This window comes from Rhinatrema bivittatum, chromosome 3, assembly GCF_901001135.1.
Source record: "Rhinatrema bivittatum chromosome 3, aRhiBiv1.1, whole genome shotgun sequence".
In the NCBI taxonomy this organism is placed as follows: Eukaryota; Metazoa; Chordata; class Amphibia; order Gymnophiona; family Rhinatrematidae; genus Rhinatrema; species Rhinatrema bivittatum.
Genome location: NC_042617.1, coordinates 255,632,170 through 255,652,156, shown reverse-complemented (window position 1 = coordinate 255,652,156; position 19,987 = coordinate 255,632,170). Strand labels below are relative to the sequence as shown.

At 43.3% G+C, this 19,987-nt stretch overlaps 1 protein-coding gene across 4 annotated transcripts in view; it reads right to left on the bottom strand.

Moving 5' to 3' along the window:
• Positions 1-19,987, bottom strand: part of ABHD12 (abhydrolase domain containing 12) — a 349,778-nt gene that overhangs the window by 98,728 nt on the left and 231,063 nt on the right. For all 4 annotated transcript variants that reach the window (XM_029594492.1, XM_029594493.1, XM_029594491.1 and 1 more), the window contains 2 exons: positions 15,266-15,385; positions 12,789-12,819 (listed from right to left, as the gene is read on the bottom strand). In XM_029594492.1, the coding sequence (XP_029450352.1) occupies positions 12,789-12,819; positions 15,266-15,385 (151 nt within the window). The remainder of the gene's footprint in view (positions 1-12,788; positions 12,820-15,265; positions 15,386-19,987) is intronic.

The following is a 19,987-nucleotide window of genomic DNA, read 5'->3' as shown; positions in this document are numbered from 1 at the left end:
CCTAGTCTTCTCTTCTTCATTCTGATCTTCCCTACTCCTTTTCCACTGCCATCAACATTACTCCCTTTCTTCCTATCTCCTCCTCCGCATCCTCCCTCCTCTTTCTTCCCCTTCCCTCACTCTTTCCTTATCCTGATTCCCCCATCCTTCTCCCCCTCTGTGCCTCTGTCCTTCTCCAACTCTTATCCTTCTACTCCTCCAGCCTAAGATTCCTTCTTCGTTTCCCTCTTCAGAGATCTCCTCTCACCCCATCCCTAAATTCCATCTCCTCCTTTATCCCCAGCCCTAATCACTAAAGATCTCTTTTTCTCTAATAAAGAACCAAATTAACTGGACACAGAAATGTCAGAAAATGGCTTTACTTTTATAATGTAAAAAAAACCCCAAACATTTAAATTGCACATATGCAAATATGCCACAAAATTGTTGCAGAATTTAGAAAACTCTGCCACAGAATTTGCCATTTCTAGCCAAAGATTCTTGAAAAATCAACTGCATGAAACTGGGGGCTCTAAGCAGCAATACCTGTGAGCCCCCTTCACTGCCAGATCTCCTTTTCTTGCTGCTATTGGGAGCTTCCTTCCTTTGCTGCTGCCCCAGGCTGCAGGCCCTGCCTTTATTGGTGCTGCCACTGTCAGACCTGCATTGCCTCTCCTGCTGCCCTCAGTAGTTCTTCAAAGAGACCTGGGTGGGGAAGTTGCACCACCAGGACAGGTAAATGGATGGTGGTGAATAGAGGACAGAGAGGGCCGGGGGCTGGCTGAAGGAAGGCAAGAAGAAGGGGAGAGGCAGGAGAAGTGTGAAGAAAGAGAAAGTGGAGGAGGAGGGAGGTTGAAGAGAAAGGAAGGGGCAGGAAAAGAAAGCAAATGTAGAGAAAGAATGAGAGGCTGAAAGGAGGAGAATGGGAGAGAGAAGTGGGGGCTAGTGGTACTGGAGAGAGAGGAAGGGACCTCCCCCTGCCCCCAATCTCCTCCTCTCTCTCCCCCTACCACCAGCCCCTTCTCCCTTCAGCCTCTCCTCTCTCCTCCTTTCCCCTGACCTGCCCTTTCCCCTCAGCCACCTTTCTTCATTCTTTCTTTCTCCCTTCGGCCCCTTCTCCTTTTTCCCACTGCTCTCACCCATCTATTGCTCTCTATTCTCCCTGCTACCACACCTTTTCCTCTTGCTTTCTTTCCTTCTTGAATCCCTCCCCCCCTATCCACTCCCCAAAGAAAAAGGACAGAGGCTAGGCAGCCCTAACATAATAATTGAATTATGTTGAGGCTGCTGAGCCTTTATCAGTTTTTCTTGTAGAGGGAGTTATATCTGGGCTGCCCAGTCTTTAGCATTTTTTTGTGGATTGCAGGTCTCTCTTCTATCCCCTTAGCCACTTCCTCTTTCTTCATGCCTCCACAGTCCCTTCATTTCTTTCATCTGCCACCAGCCCCTTCCCCCTCCTCTCCCCCCTTCAGCACCCCATCTATCTTCCCCAACCCCCTCTTTACTCTGCACCCTCTCCTATCTCCCCCTATTTCCACCCTCTTGTTCACTCCCCTGCCCTTTCATATTCTCCTTATCCCCTTCTTTCCCCACTCTTGCTCTCCCCCCCCCCCCCCCCTGCCCCTACCCTCCTTATTGTTATAATAATCAGTTAAACTTCATATGGTTTCCGCAGAAAAGGTATGTAAGAAAAAATTACCAATTATAAAACAGTGCAGAGTTTGGGGCAATTTCCATGCCCCCCCCCCCCCCAGCTAAAAAAGGCATTCCATTGCTCCTGCCTGGAACCCAAACTATGGAAAGCCATCCCAAAGGAAGTAAGAGCCATCAAGAATTATCTAGGATTCAAGAAACTATGCAAGGCAATAGGCCTTTTTGTTCCCTTCCCCCCGGCGAGCCTGATCTGCGATCGCACAGACAGCATCACAGCACAACAGCTAAGTCCCTCCCTCCAGACTTACCATCCAATCGGGGAGACGAGAGGGATTTTAAATTTCACATCTCTCCGGCGCCGCTGACAATAACAACCTGAGGCCGCCGCTGCTGCTGACGCTACCGCTACCGCTTCTGCTGCCGCTGCAAGAGGAAGGCCTGCGTGATCGGCGCCCAGACCCGTCGGGGTAAGGCCTTTTTGTTCCCTTCCCCCCGGCGAGCCTGATCTGCGATCGCACAGACAGCATCACAGCACAACAGCTAAGTCCCTCCCTCCAGACTTACCATCCAATCGGGGAGACGAGAGGGATTTTAAATTTCACATCTCTCCGGCGCCGCTGACAATAACAACCTGAGGCCGCCGCTGCTGCTGACGCTACCGCTACCACTTCTGCTGCCGCTGCAAGAGGAAGGCCTGCGCGATCGGCGCCCAGACCCGTCGGGGTAAGGCCTTTTTGTTCCCTTCCCCCCGGCGAGCCTGATCTGCGATCGCACAGACAGCATCACAGCACAACAGCTAAGTCCCTCCCTCCAGACTTACCATCCAATCGGGGAGACAAGAGGGATTTTAAATTTCACATCTCTCCGGCGCCGCTGACAATAACAAACCTGAGGCCGCCGCTGCTGCTGACGCTACCCGCTACCGCTTCTGCTTGCCGCTGCAAGAGGAAGGCCTGCGCGATCGGCGCCCAGACCCGTCGGGGTAAGGCCTTTTTGTTCCCTTCCCCCCGGCGAGCCTGATCTGCGATCGCACAGACAGCATCACAGCACAACAGCTAAGTCCCTCCCTCCAGACTTACCATCCAATCGGGGAGACGAGAGGGATTTTAAATTTCACATCTCTCCGGCGCCGCTGACAATAACAACCTGAGGCCGCCGCTGCTGCTGACGCTACCGCTACCGCTTCTGCTGCCGCTGCAAGAGGAAGGCCTGCGCGATCGGCGCCCAGACCCGTCGGGGTAAGGCCTTTTTGTTCCCTTCCCCCCGGCGAGCCTGATCTGCGATCGCACAGACAGCATCACAGCACAACAGCTAAGTCCCTCCCTCCAGACTTACCATCCAATCGGGGAGACAAGAGGGATTTTAAATTTCACATCTCTCCGGCGCCGCTGACAATAACAACCTGAGGCCGCCGCTGCTGCTGACGCTACCGCTACCGCTTCTGCTGCCGCTGCAAGAGGAAGGCCTGCGCGATCGGCGCCCAGACCCGTCGGGGTAAGGCCTTTTTGTTCCCTTCCCCCCGGCGAGCCTGATCTGCGATCGCACAGACAGCATCACAGCACAACAGCTAAGTCCCTCCCTCCAGACTTACCATCCAATCGGGGGAGACGAGAGGGATTTTAAATTTCACATCTCTCCGGCGCCGCTGACAATAACAACCTGAGGCCGCCGCTGCTGCTGACGCTACCGCTACCGCTTCTGCTGCCGCTGCAAGAGGAAGGCCTGCGCGATCGGCGCCCAGACCCGTCGGGGTAAGGCCTTTTTGTTCCCTTCCCCCCGGCGAGCCTGATCTGCGATCGCACAGACAGCATCACAGCACAACAGCTAAGTCCCTCCCTCCAGACTTACCATCCAATCGGGGAGACGAGAGGGATTTTAAATTTCACATCTCTCCGGCGTCGCGCGCCAAAGGCGCGCGACAAAGGGGCTTGCCCCTTTGTGCGCCCCTTCGTGCAGCCCCTGAGATCATACTCTTTTTCATTATCTGCTTAATTCTCCTTTCATACCTTGATTAGAATTCAGCATATCATCTTTAAATCTATAAATTACATTGGCAACAAGATTCAAGTCAGCTGATTCATGTAAGGGAGACGAGAATAGATCCCAAGCTTTATTCATCAACAGGAAAACAAATTGAAATTGTAATCCAAAATCTCCACAAACCCTGGAACCTCAACAGATAGTGTTCCCTGATCCTAAAGCCAGCTTCGGGTCAATAATAAGCCAGTTTACTGGCCCTTGAATCTTCATCTTCTTTGGAGCACTCGAGTAAGCCTCTAATATTCTCTCTATACCACACAAACAGATCAACATGCTTCTTGGTTTCCCTATCCCTATACATCACCATGTTTGCCATGGCGAATACTCCATACCAATCATCAAGAATCAACGTAAACATCAAACTAAGCCTCTCCCACAACACTACAACCGTCATCAAAGGCTAATTCCAATAATGATTTCACCAATCACACAATTCCTCGGCCTTTCTCTGTTATCTCTTACTCTATTCAATGCTCAATCACTTTCAAAAAAAACTCATATCTTAAACGACTACCTTACTGAAGTAAACCCAGATATCTGTGCAATCACAGAAACGTGGTTTAAACCTTCAGATTTAGCTCTGTTAAATCAACTACCAACTCAGCTTTATGATTTTTTCTCCATACCTAGAACCAAAAGAAAGGGAGGAGGTCTGCTTCTCGCAGCCAAGAAAGGTCTAAGAATATCTTTACAACATTCATATACCACATCAAAATTAGAGCTCTCTTTCTTTAAATCTGATCATTTACAAATTGGCCTAATCTACGCTCCACCAGGATCTTTAGATTCTGACCCTTCACCAGTCATTGAACTCTCTGCCAAATACTTCAACCCAGACAAACCTGCCATCTTACTGGGTGATTTCAACTTACATGTCGATGCTTCACCACAATCCCCAAATTGTGTTACCCTACTCTCGGCTCTCAACTACATGGGCTTCACACAAATTATAAAAGCCGCTACCCACAAAGCAGGTCACACTTTAGACCTTATTTTCATTAATCAGTGCATCTCAAACACAAATACAATCACATGTTCACCTGTCCCTTGGTCGGACCATCAAATCATCAACACGACCTTCAAGCTTTCACAACATCCTCCACTTTCGTTCCCAAAAAACACTATTCAATTCAGGAAACCTTGTTCTACAGACCTTCTCATCAATCAGTTCACTAATGAATTATCACATCTCGATCTCTCCAACGCATCTACAGCCACCACCTCATGGTGCAACATCACCAAAAAGATCGCAGACATTACCTGCCCTTCCATCACAAAAGTAGTACAACCTTCGCCAGACAACAGGAAACCCTGGTTCACCCCAGAACTGAAGCTGCTTAAACAAGAGCTAAGAAATAAAGAACACACTTGGAGGAGAAACCCATCCCCCACAACATTAGCTATTTATAAAACCTCCCTCAATGCTTATAGGATCACCATACTGAGAACAAAGAGAGATTTTTTCTCAAAAAAAATACATCATTTCATATTTGATTCAAAAGCACTTTTCTCCTACGTTTCAGCTCTCACTAAACCATCACCTCCTACCATTCCTGATGATCAAGCACTCAACAAAGCATCAGAACTAGCAGAATACTTTAAGGATAAAATTGACAAACTGACTATCTCTTTCTCATCATCTTTTTCATATCCCCCTTTCCCTCACATTACCTCACCTCAACTAAATACAATGCTGGAAACTTTCGAGACCACTTCAGCACTTGAGATAGAAAACATACTTAAAAAAATGAAACCGTCATCTCATCCCTTAGACACAATTCCTACTAACCTTCTCATCGCAATAAGAAACTCCATATCAAAACCAATTGCAGACATCATTAACTGCTCTCTCTCCCAGGGTCTAGTTCCTGACCAACTTAAATTAGCCATTCTCAAACCTCTACTTAAAAAACCTAACCTTCCAACCACAGATCCAGCTAACTTCCGCCCAATAGCTAATCTGCCATTGATCGCCAAAATTATGGAAAAGATAGTCAATAAACAACTATCTGAATATTTGGAAGAAAACAACATTCTTGTATCTTCCCAGTATGGCTTTCGGAAATCGTTAAGCACTGAATCTCTCCTTATCTCTCTTACCGATTCTATTCTATCTAATATGGACAAAAAACAACCACATCTTTTGATACTACTAGATCTCTCTGCAGCCTTTGACACTGTCAACCATTCATCTCTATTAAAATGTCTGGCAGATATAGGCATTAAAGGAACAGTCTTCAGCTGGTTCAAATCCTTCCTAGCAAATAGACAATTCAAAGTAAAGATTAACAACAAAGAATCACAACCGATCCCTTCCAACCGGGGGGTCCCTCAGGGTTCCTCCCTTTCCCCTACCCTCTTCAACATTTACCTCTTACCTCTATGTCATCTACTTACTAAACTAAACCTAACTCACTATCTCTACGCGGATGACATCCAGATACTCATCCCAATCTCAGAATCCTTACAAAAAACCTTGGCTCACTGGAACAATTGTTTGCAACAGATCAATCATCTTCTCTCCAGCCTTTGCCTCATTCTTAACAACAAAACTGAGATCCTAATCATCAATCAAGACATCAACATCAAACTTCTAAACCCAGCTGACCTACTCAACTCATCCACTCCCATATTAAATCACTCACCACATGTTCGAGATCTAGGTATCATGCTAGACAATCAGCTCAATTTTAAAAAATTCATAAGCACAACCACCAAAGACTGTTTTTATAAGTTACAAGTCTTAAAAAAATTGAAGCCTCTTCTTTATTTCAACGATTTTCGGATGGTCCTACAAGCCATTATTCTATCAAAAGTCGACTATTGCAATTCGCTTCTCTTTGGCCTTCCATATTCATCCAAACCCCTCCAAATGCTACAGAACTCTGCAGCCAGAATCCTTACCAATACGAATAAAAGAGATCACATCACCCCCATTCTCAAGCTCCTCCACTGGCTGCCTATAAAGCAAAGGATCCTATAAAAAGTACTCACCGTAATTCATAAATCCATTCACAATATCTCTCCTCTTCAATTATGTAACCAACTACGCCCTCACTCCTCCTCTAGACCCATCAGAGGAGCATATAAAGGCACACTCTATGTACCTTCAACAAAATCCTCGCATCATAAACGTGCCATATCTACAGCAGGCCCCATTCAATGGAATGCGCTCCCACCAGACATTCAGCTTGAGTTCTGCCACTCTTCATTCAAAAAAAAACTTAAAACCTGGCTCTTTAGCCAAGCTTTTCCAGGACCATGATCATCATTTTTTCCCCTCCAACCAGCAAGAACATATCTTCTTCACAAACCCCCATTTTCCATACCACTACCTACTTCGGTATCTAATCTCTTGCTGCAGGACACTTGAGACTTTCTCACTTATACGTTATAATTTTTATGCTCAATAAGACCTGTCAACTTAATTGTTTAAGTCTTTTTTTTTTTTTTTTTTTCTCCTTTATCTTTTGGTCATCAATGTTACAACGTTATTGTTAAATTTTGAACTTATGTACACTGTTCCAAGTTTCATAACCTTGTTCTATGTAATGCCTTTTGGCAATTTTCATGTTCTGTTTCAATGTAAACCGATGTGATCTTTATTTCATATAGGAACACCGGTATATAAAAATCTAAAAATAAATAAATAAATAAATAGTGATTTACAGTTGTATGCAAAAGTTTAGGCACCTCTGGTAAAATTGTATGCTTCGATGAATATCCACGTGAAACGAAGCTGACACAACCTCTACCTGTTACAAAATTAAAACAGGATATCTTTCTGCCATTTTAAATGCAAAATTACTATTTGGTAATGTTAACAGATTGAAAATAATACAAAAGTGAATATGGCATGTGCATAAATTTGGAAGCTCTCTCAATTGATCATTACTCCTTTTTTTTTTTTTTTTTAAAGGCAATCATAAGACTCAAAAAGTTAACTTATTCATCAGAACTTCAATTAATCAGGTGAACAAAATTCCAGGTTGAATGAATACTCACTTCTCAGACTGTGATTGTTACTCTGGAGGCTACTCTAAGCAGCAGTCTGAGCATTTGAAAATGAAGATTATTCATTATTACAAAGCAGGGAAAGGCTATTTAAAAAAAATCTCTAACCATTTCCAGTTAGGAATTTAAACTGTTAAAAACATTATTAAGAAATGAAAGTTGTATGGACTATTGAACTCAAGGCAAGATTTGGAAGACCAAGAAAAATTTCAGTCAAAACTGCCCCAAAACTGATCAGATCTGCACAACACAACCCACGGATCACTGCAAAGACCTGCTGAAAAGTTTGGCTGACACTGGAGTAGTTGGGAAAGAAGGGAGAAGTGTTGCTGGTTGGAGACTTTAATCTGCCAGATGCGGATTGGAGCATCCCTTCTGCGGAATCTACAAAAAATAAAGAGACAATGGATGTCTTTCAAGGTGCTTTGCTCAAACAAATGGTAATGGAACCCATAAGGGAGGGTGTGATCCTCGATCTAGTGCTCACTAATGGGGATGTTCGGGTAGGGGCTCACCTGTGCAGTAGTAATCATCAGACGGTATGGTTTGATATTGCGAATAGGATCCAGAGAAGTCACACAACGACCCGAGTTTTGAATTTCACAAATAAGGACTTTGTCAAAATAGGGATGTACCTATAGGGAGGAAGAAATGGAAGACTAGGAGAAAATGGGTAAGGAAGAAGAGTGGGTCCAATTTAAAGGAGCTATTACAAAGGCAACAAAAATCTATATGTTAGGAAAGTAAAGAAGAGTAAGAGGAAAAAGAAACCAATCTGGTTCTCTAAGGAGCTGGCTGCAAAAATTAAGGCAAAAAGAACAGCATTTAAGAAGTATAAAGGATCTCAAAAAAAGGAACACAAGGAAGAATATCTGTTAAAAAATGAGAGAGACAAAGAAAGAAATCAGGAAAGCAGAACTGCCAAAGAGGTAAAGAAAGGAGACAAAACATTTTTCAGATATACCAGAGAAAGAAGGGAGGCCTGAAATGGTATAGTGAAATTGAAAGCATTTTGTGGAGAGAGATGAAGAAATGGCAGAAATATTAAACAAATACTTCAATTTGGTATTCACTAAAAAAGACCCTGGAGAAGGACAGTTACTGGTTGACAAGACCATAGATGGATATGGGATAGATGAAACTCCAATTATAGAACAGAATGTATGGGAAGAGCTAGGAAAACAAAGTGGACAAAGCCATAGAGCCTGATGATCCTGAGCCTGAGGGAGCTCAGAGATGTGCTGGCGGGACTGCTACATGACCTGTTCAATAGATCTCTGGAAACAGGAGAAGTGCTGAGTAATTGGAGAAGAGCGGTTGTGGTCCTGCTCCACAAGAGTGATAGCAGAGAGGAGGCTGGAAACTACAGGCCAGTTAGCCTCATTTCGGTGGTGGGAAAATTAATGGATACTCTGCTGAAGGAAAGTATAGTGAATTATCTACAGTCAGGAGGATTGCTGGACCCGAGGCAAATTTGATTCACTAGGGGAAGTTCTTGTCAGACAAATCCGATTGATATTTTTTTTATTTGGGTGACTAAAGAATTGGATCGAGGAAGAACGCTCAATGTCATCTACTTGGATTTCAGTAAAGCTTTTGATACGGTCCCATGAGGAGGCTCATGAATAAAATGAGAAGCTTGGGAGTGAGCGCCAAGGCAGCAGCATGGATTACAAACTGGTTGATGGATAGAAGACAGCATGTGATAGTAAATGGAACCTTATTTGAAGAGAGAATGGTGTCAAGAGGAGTGCCACAAGGATCAATGTTGGGACAGGTTATGTTCAATATCTTTGTGAACGGCATTGTGGAAGGAATAGAAGGTAAAGTTTGTCTATTTGTGGATGACACTAAGATCTGCAACAAAGTGGACATGCCAGAAGGAGTAGAGGGAATGAGACATGAGTCAAAGAAGCTTGAACAGTGGTCAAAGATATGGCAACTGGGATTCAATGCCAAAACGTGCAGAGTCATGCATCTGGGGTGCAGTAATCCAAAAGAGCTGTATACATTGGGGAGTGAAGGGATGTTGTGTATGGAGCAAGAGAGGGGCCTTGGAGTGAAAGTGTCTAGCGATCTGAAAATGGCGAAGCAATGTGACAAGGCGATAGCTAAAGCCAGAAGAATGCTGGGCTGCATACAGAAAGAATAACCAGTAAGAAAAAGGAGGTGATAGCCCCCTTGTATAGGTCCTTGGTGAGGCCTCACCTGGAGTACTGTGTTCAGTTCTGGAGACCATATCTCAAAAGGGACAGAGACAGGATGGAGGTGGTCCAGAGAAGAGTGACCAAAATGGTGGGTGGTCTCCATCAAACGACTTATGAGGAAAGGCTGAAGGACCTAGATATGTATACCTTGGAGGAGAGGAGGTGCAGGGGAGATATGATATAGAGTTTCAGATACTTGAAAGGTTTTAATGATGCACAATCAACAACAAACCTTTTCTGTTGGAAAGAAATCAGTAGAACTAGGAATCACGAAATGAAACTCCAGGGAGGACAACTCAGAGCCATCAGGAAATATTTCTTCACAGAGAGGCTGGTGGATGCCTGGAATGCCCTTCCAGAAGAGGTGGTGAAGACAATAGCAGTGAAAGAATTCAAAGGGGCATGGGATAAACACTGTGGATCCCGAAATGCTAGAGGATGGAAATGAAGAGTGCATGAGGGTGACTTGCTTTTATGGTGGTTACTATCCTTAACCAATAAGCAACTCCTTCACTGCTCTCTGCTTCAAAGGCAGGGAGAAAAGAGGAAAAGGGGAATTAGATTCAGATAGCAACCAACAAAGGGTAACTTGCTGATGTGGTTGTTACTACCCTTAACCTAACTAATAAGTCTTCATATTGTTGATGCAACTCCATCATTCCTCTCTGCTTCAATGGCAAGACATGATGGGGAAATTGGACTCAAGCAGCAACCAACAAGGGCACTGACTTTGATGGTCTGGGAAACTAAGTATGGGGGCGTGGCAGATACTACCATAAGCTTGCTGGGCAGACAGGATGGTCCTTTTCTGCCGTCATTTCTAAGTTTCTATGCTTTCCTCATGTCTACAATTCAGTTATTTACACAATAATAATCTGCATGAGAGAGTTGTCAGAAAGAAATCTTCTCTCAGACCTCATCACAACAGTCATTGTGTAAAACATGCAAAACAAAACCTTGATAAGCCTGAAACTGTCGGGAACATTTTGGACTTCTAGAAATGTTAATTGAACTGTTTGACCACAGCCACACAAGAGATGGTAACTTCCATTTCTTAATGACGTCTCAGACAGTTGGAATTGCTAGCTGGAAGCGATTAGAGATTTTTTGTTTTTTTAATAGTCTTCCCCTGATTTGTAAGAGTGAGTTACTGTATGTTCATTTTCAAATGGTCAGATAGCTGCTTAGAGGAGCCCATGGTTGTTGAAAGTAGCAAGAATAATCATCCCAACCTGTCAGAGCAAAACTGAAAGTGTGTAAGAGACTACTGCTCCCTGCAGGGTTTTGGGAGATTGATCCTATGGGGTCCGGATAGGCTCCAGCTCAAAATTGCAGGTGAGTGGTGAAAGTGGAATGACTGTTTTGTGCATAAAACAGGGAAGGAAAAGGAGACCAGCTTCAAGGAACCAGCCCCCACCTCTTTCTTTCACTTTTTTTTTCAATTGGGTGAGGTGGAGGGGTAGGGTGCACACAATACAGCTCCAATTATTTTTTACATTTTTGGGGGGGGGGGGGGGGTTGGAGGATCTTATCTAAAGATTTTTTTTTGGCTTTCTTTTTCCTGCCACTTAACCAGATATCTTTTGAATATATTCAGTTGCATAGTAAGTTATCCGGTGGCCAGGTAACTTTAGGACTGCATCAGTTATCTGGCTAAGCCAGTCAGATATGTGGCTCAATATTCAAAAAGCTGACATTTAGTCAGATAACTTGTGTTTTACCTAGTTAAATGCCTTTGAATACTCAACCTCTTGTCTGACACATGGTATTTTTGGTACTGTTTTTGCAAATGTTTTATATATTGGAACATTTTTAAAAATTATATACACACACATATATATTTATAAATGATCTGGAAAGAAATACGACAAGTGAGGTAATCAAATTTGCGGATGTAACAAAACTGTTCAGAGTAGTTAAATCAAGAGCAGATTGTGATAAATTGCAGGAAGACCTTGTGAGGCTGGAAAATTGGGCATCAAAATGGCAGATGAAATTTAATGTGGATAAGTGCAAAGTGATGCATATAGGGAAAAATAACCCATGCTATAGTTACACAATGTTAGGGTCCATATTAGGTGCTACTACCCAAGAAAGAGATCTAAGTGTCATAGTGGATAACACATTGAAATCGTCAGTTCAATGTGCTCCGGCAGTCAAAAAAGAAAACAAGATGTTGGGAATTATTAGAAAGTGAATGGTGAATAAAATGGAAAATATCAAAATGCCTCTGTATCGCTCCATGGTGAGACCGCACCTTGAATACTGTGTACAATTCTGGTCGCCGCATCTCAAAAAAGATATAATTGCGATGGAGAAGGTACAGAGAAGGGCTACCAAAATGATAAGGGGAATGGAGCAGCTCCCCTATGAGGAAAGACTAAAGAGGTTAGGACTTTTCAGCTTGGAGAAGAGACGGCTGAGGGGGGATATGATAGAGGTGTTTAAAATCATGAGAGGTCTAGAACAGCTAAATGTGAATTGTTTTTTTACTCTTTCGGATAATAGAAAGAGTAGGGGGCAGTCCATGAAGTTAGCATGTGGCACATTTAAAACTAATCGGAGAAAGTTCTTTTTCACTCAACGCACAATTAAACTCTGGAATTTGTTGCCAGAAGATGTGGTTGGTGCAGTTAGTATAGCTGTGTTTAAGAAAGGATTGGATAAGTTCTTGGAGGAGAAGTCCATTACCTGCTATTAATTAAGTTGACTTAGATAATACCCACCGCTAATACTAGCAACTGTAACATGGAATAGACTTAGTTTTTGGGTACTTGCCAGGTTCTTATGGCCTGGATTGGCCACTGTTGGAAACAGGATGCTGGGCTTGATGGACCCTTGGTCTGACCCAGTATGGCATGTTCTTATACTTACATACAACAGAAGTTTTATTACCTTATAAAGTTGCACACGGTGATCACCTCCCCTATGGAGTAAAAAGTGAGGAAAAGAAAATATTAATCATTATTAGGTTGATTAACTAAAATACATTAAAGTGGGTCCTGATGACAAAGATCACTTTGTAAAACAAAGCCACTTGGCTTCTTATATGAGGAAATTCTATGACTTATGGTCATACCTGCTCAGCTTACTTACTATTTTATATTCTGCAAAGGAAAATACGACCAGTTTAAAGTAGGTTCTTTTCAGAGATGACATCACAGGACAATGCTTTCCTATTGTCTGCTGATGTCAACTCAGAACTTTCTGGAGTTAATCAGTGTAACTCATATAAATTACTATAACAGTATCAGTATTGGATTACCAAAAACACACACATTCTTTATCGTCAGCTAGTATGGAATGCATGTTCTAACCTCAAAGCCTGCTACTCCCCCACAGGACATGGAGCAGCAGATGGAATATATATCAATGGGGCAGATTTTAAAAGCCCTGCGTGCGTAAATCCAGCCGGACTTGCGCGCTGGCGAGCCTTTGTTGCATAGGCCGCAGGTGCGCGCAAAGCCCCGGGACGCGCATAAATCCCAGGGCTTTGTTTGGGGGGCGTGTCGGGGGCTGCGCGGCATTCGGGGGCGTTCCAGGGGCAGGGCTGTGGGCATGGTGCCGACCCGGGGGTGAGGCAGAGGCCTCCGAACCAGCCCCTGGGCCGGGGAATGGCGCGCCAGCAGCCGGCCGGCGCACGCAAGTTACACCTGCCTCGGGCAGGCATAACTTTCTGATCAAAGGTGGGGGGGGGGGGGGTGTTGGGAAAAAAGTTCCCTCCGAGGCCGCTCCGATTTCGGAGCGGCCTCGGAGGGAACAGAGGCAGGCAGCTCAGCGCGCGCAGGTTGCACAATTGTGCAACCCCCCTGCGCGCGCCAACCCTGGATTTTATAACATGCGCGCAGCAGCATGCGCATGTTATAAAATCGGGCATAGATTTGTTCGCGCGAGGTAGCGCGAAGAAATCTACGCCCTCGCATAACTTTAAAAATCTACCCCAATGTGTGTATATGTGTCTCTGTGTCTTTTTCAGTAAATGTATGCATTTGTCTCTGTACATAACCCACTATTCCTTGCATCTTTTCTTTTGTTTGAATTTACATCAGAATGGTTTGTGGTAACTGAGCAACTTGGAATACTGTTCTGGGTCAAGCTGCTGGAAGGGAGAGGACGCTTTAAGAATGGAACATTTTCCAACATTCTGCAGCCTCTACTGCCTTCCATAGTACAGCGATGGGGAATTTTTGGGATATTCTTTCCTTACAGAAAGGATGGTGTTACATGGAACAATCTCCCCTGTGGTGATGACAGAGAAAGAAACAGTTAACAGAACTTAAGAAATCATAGGATAAGCATAAGGGATCCATGGTTGACAGCAAATGAAAGAAAAGCCAGAACTCATTTAGACTCTGAGAAATTGCAACAGGAAAGGATAATGGGGCGGATTTTAAAAGGGATACACGCATAATCCTTCTAAACCCGCTCCTACGAGTGCCAAGCCTATTTTGCATAGGCCCAGCAACGCACGCAAGCGGGCGGGGAGTGGGTGGGATGGGGCACCTGGGGGCGGGACCGAGGCCTCTGGCACAGCGGCCGTGCTGATGGATCTCGCGCCTGCCCAGAGGTAGACGCAACTTATAAAATAAAGGCGGGGGGGGGGGGGTGATTTAGGTAGGGCTGGGGGCGGGAGGAAAGTTCCCTCTGAGGCCGCTCCGATTTCAGAGCGGCCTCGGAGGGAAAGCCATCGGGGCTCCCCTAGGGCTCGGCGCGCGCAAGGTGCACAAGTGTGCATCCCCTTACGCGCGCCAACCCCGGATTTTATAACATGCGTGCAGCTGCGCTCATGTTATAAAATTGGGTGTAGATTTGTGCGCGCCAGGTTGCGCGCACAAATCTACGCCCGCGCGTAGCTACTAAAATCTGGCCCAATAGAGTACCAGATCCATGTAGTCTGCCTATCAGCCATTACGTCTTTTTAAACAGGCCTTTGAAAGTTTTAATTGAAGATATTTTTGGTTCTGAGGTATTGATCATGCTCAGTAGTTTTAAGAACTCTTAGATTATATATAATTATTATGATTGTTTTACTTTTTTGTGTTTAAGGTTTTGTTTTGTCTTATGCTTTATATTATTTGTATTGCTTTTATTTCATTTGTAGCATGCCACGAGCTTATAATTGGATTGGAAGATAAAAAGAACGAATAATAAATAACTCATTCTATGTTTTCCATGTAAAAATTGAAGTAAATTCAAAACTAAAAATTTACTCTTTTCAAGCTGCTCTATGGCAATCTGCGTCCCTTCATTTCCTATAGATTTTTTTTTTACTCGAAAGTTATTTATAAAGAAAATATATACATGCAACTGATATGTAGTTATCAGGTACAATAAGTATTTATTGTTTTTTTTCAAAAGAACATCTTCCTTACCTCGTTCCTGCATTTCCATGTAAATAAAGAATTACAGGGTAATTTGAGGCCAATGCATCCTCATACCATATTTGGTCCTTTCCCTGAGCATCTTTCCATAAAACTGCAGGGAGAGTGTACCTAAAATTAAGCCAGAGATAACATTAAATAGATAAAGCTCTTTCACTTCAAAGAATACTGTATTTATGATATAGATTGGAGCATTAGAAAAACTAGTAAACAATGTTAAATGTGCACTACAAAGTATGTTACATTTCCATATCCTCACAAACTTTCTACAAAACTAGGATGTTTGGGCTCCAGGTGCATGCCTGTTTCAGGTCATGTTTGCTCATTTCTAGTTAGAATTCTCTCAGGGTAATGTCTCCAAAAGGATTAATTTTTATGCCAGAGTATGATAAGCATGATCTCAATCTCATTGTTAATACCCATAGAATTCCTGTTTGACCCTCTCGGTGTGCAAACAAACAATCTTGATGTTGGTAGCCCATGGTAATGATATGCTGGAGGGAGATCTCAGGAGTCCCTTGTTAAATAATTTTATGAAAATCAAGAGTGTCTCACAAAGTGCATCAGAAACAACAAGAGACACTTGACAATAAACTAACAGTACATCACAGGAATATGGCAAGTAAATTTTACCAACTGGACAGGGAAAACTGCAATCCATCAGTGATTCTCAAATCTGGTTTTCAATGGCCCAATCATTTTATTCTCAGGATAGCCACAATGTATAGTCCTGAGATATATTTGTATTGTATTATTATCTAAGAAGCAGGTTACTTTTCATATTCTGGTTATCCAGAAACCAGACCTGTTCAGGGGAGTATCAAGGATTAAATTTGTATTTCAGTGTCCTACTTTCTCACTGAAGTACTGTCCCACTTTGCCACCCTGCTGCTTTTGTTACTGTACTGCCAAAAAAAAACAAACCAGTTCTGTAGAACAGGGGTGAGCAAACTTTTTGAGCCATGGCAATCCTTCCATTCATGCCTTTGGTTGGAGCCCTTCAAGATAGGTTACTACATTTTTATCATCTATATCTTATATATATATATATATATATATATATATATATATATATATATATATATATATACTATATATACAGTTGTGCTCATAAGTTTACATACCCCTGGCAGAATTTGTAAGATGTATATTATTTTAAGAAAACATGAATGATCAGACAAAACAGGTCTGTTATTTTTTATGTGTTTCAAATGAAACAATTAAGCATCACAGGATAGCACAATCATTAAACAAACCATTGCAATAAAGGAAATAATAAAATGCTCCTGTTCAAAGTTTGCATACCCTTGAATGTTTGGGCTGGTAATATACACTCAAGTTGACACACACAGGTTGAGATGGCAATGAAGGGTATGTATGATTGTATAATTGTAATTAGTGTCTGTGTATAACTAGTCAGTGAGTTTCTTAGCTCTTGAGAAACCGTCATGCATTTCATCCAGGGCTGCACTGACTTTCATGGTTACTGAAGCAGGGAAAAAGCAAAAGAACTGTCAAAAGATATGCAAGCAAAAGCAGTTTATAAATCAGGAAAAGGATATAAAAAGATATCCAAAGATTTGAAAATGCCAATCAGTACTGTTCAAACTCTGATCAAGAAATGGAAAATTATGGGTTATGTTAATACCAATGTAAATATATATAGAAAGGAATTATATGTTAAACAGATAAAACAATTTATCAACATGTTATATTTTATTATAAACAATTGGCATACAATGTGTAAATTCTTTAAAGATCCATACTAAATTGCAATACAAATTTACATTACCAATATCATATGGTTATTAAAATAGTTACATTTATTGAATAACAAAGCACACACACTCATACATATCATTCACCTACATTAACAATTAAAATACCAAAGAAATCTCTATTCAACAAAATAATTAACAAAAGGCACTAATTCCCCACCATTAAAGGTACTGATGTGAAAATGCTAGTCAAGCCCAGTGATGGGGATATATTATTTCGCCGGTCAGGCTTCTTCAGGGGACCTAATTTCACTTATCCTCCTTGCCCTTCATGAAAGCGATGTTTACTAAGTTGTATCTCTGGAATGTGCTTTATTTCATGTAGTTTTGCTAGTCATACACCTTCCTTCACTGCTTCAATGAATTAAATAGATATTCAATCCTATTCATCATGTTGAATGCTCCCATATCACCCAGTTGATCCCATACATCTAAAATCATAAATCAAAAAGATGTATATAATTCACTAATCATCAACCCTAATTTTATACTTCCCAATCTATTCCAAGATTCAAAAACTACCAATTGCCTTATAAAAACTGAATGTAAAGCTTCAATATCACCATCAAAATGATACTTCCCGATGTATAAACCTACAACATAAAAAACTACTCATTACATGTTGACAGAAAACTACAATTAAACTACTATAATTGAATAAACTTAAGAAGATATTGTACCAACCTTACATGATATATTATTATATATCTTTGTTGTGCTGTCCCATAATTGTGGGTTACCTGTGGGTATTCATACCATAGCAAAAACCAAAATAATACTGGGGATGCACACAACCAGCCCCTTTTAAACCACCCAGCACAAAGTAAGATTCTCTCATTGGAACAACTAGTAACGTATCAGAGAAAAACATGCCTACGCACCCGAAAACTACTTATCCTTTAAAACACTTTCACCTGCTAAACAAACACTAAGAAAAATATACAAAAAGAAAATCTGCCACATAGACAAAGGCAAACTGAAAATGACAGCACAATAAACAAACAAATAAATAAATAAATCTATATATCAAATCACTATTGGAAGAATTGAACCGCATAACATACAAACGTGTATAAACACCTATCAACAACAAAATATGTTACACTAAGGGGCAGATTTTAAAATATAGGCGCAGGCGAACATTTGTGCACGCAACCCAGCGCGCACAAATGTACGCCCAATTTTATAACATGCGCATGTTATAAAATCCGGGGTCGGAGCATGCAAGGGGGTGCACAATTGTGCACCTTGCGCACGCCGAGCCCTATCTGAGCCGCGCTGCCTTCCCCCTGTTCCCTCCCAGGGAACTTCCTTAACCCCCCACCCCATCTTCCCTTCCCTTTCCCTACCTCTCCCGCCCTTTCCCCCCTACCTTTTCCTTTTTGTTTTCTTTGTTCCAAAACTTACTTCAGCCCTGGGGCTGAAGTAAGTTGCATGCGCCTGCCAACTGCCTGCACATCATCCCAGGCCCAGCAGCCATGCGGAGGTTGGCCACGCCCACACCCCAGACCTCCCCACCCCTTTCTGCAAGCCCCGGGCCTTACACACGTCCCAGGCTTTACGTGCACCACCAGGCCTTTTGAAAATAGGCCCGGTGTGCGTGACCCTTTGAAAATCTGCCCCTAAAAATGTTGTATAACAAATACAGGGGCAGATTTTCAAAACCCTACGCACGCTGGGCCTATTTTCAAAAGGCCTGTCGGCGCGCGTAAAGCCCCGAGACGTGTGTAAGTCCTGGGGCTTGAAGAAAAGGGGTGGGCTGGAGCCTCCAGCCCACCGCGGCCATTTGGCACTGTGCCTGGGATCGCGGGCCGGCTGCTGGCCGGCGTGCGCAACCTACGCCTGCCCAGAGGCAGGCGCAACTTATAAAATAAAGGTTTGGGGGGGGGGGGGCAGAAGGAAAGTTCCCTCTGAGGCCATCTGGACTCCCCTTGGGCTCGGCACACGCAAGGTGCACTAGTGTGCACCCTCTTGCATGCACAGACCCCGGATTTTATAACATGCATGCGGCTGTACTAATAGATTTCACCACATCCTCTGGCAATGAATTCCAGAGCTTACTTATGCATTGAATAAAAAAAATATTTTCTCTTATTAGTTTTAAATATATTACCCGTAACTTCATTGTGGGGCAGATTTTAAAATGTACGCGCGCGACCTACATTTGTGCACGCTACCCGGTGTGCACAAATGTATGCCCGATTTTATAATGTGTGCGCAGCCGCACGCATGTTATAAAATCAGGGGTCGGTGCGCGCAAGGGGGTGCACACTAGTGCACCTTGCACGCGCCGAGCCTTCGGGGAGACCAGCTGGCTTTCCCCGTTCCCATTGTTCCTGCCCCTTTATCATCTTGGTCGCCCTTTTCTGTACGTTTTCTAATTCTGCTATATCTTTCTTGAGATGTGGTGACCAGAACTGAACACAATACTCAAGATGAGGTCGCACCATGGAGTGATACAGAGGAATGATGATATTCTCTGTTTTATTCTCCTTTCTTTTCCTAATAATCCCTAGCATTCTATTTGCTTTCTTGGCTGCTGCTGCACACTGAGCCGAAGATTTCAAAGTATTTTCAATGATGACACCTGGATCCTTTTCCTGAGTGGTGACGTCTAATGTGGAACCTTGCATTTTGTAGCTATAATTTGAGTTACTCTTCCGTAAGTGCATCACTTTGCATATGTCTATATTCAATTTCATTTACATGCCCAGTCTCCCAGCCTGCTTGAAGCAGGCGTAACTTGCGCGCGCCGCCCCGGCATCCCCCAGCACAGGCCGCAGTGCCGGAGAACTCGGGACCACCCTCCCGGCCCGCCCCCGAACAGTCACCACGCCCCCAGACCCACCTCGGACTGCCCCCTGCCACGCCCCTCCCGCCCCTTTTAGGAAGCCCCGGGACTTACGTGCATCCCGGGGCTTTGCGCGCGCCGGCG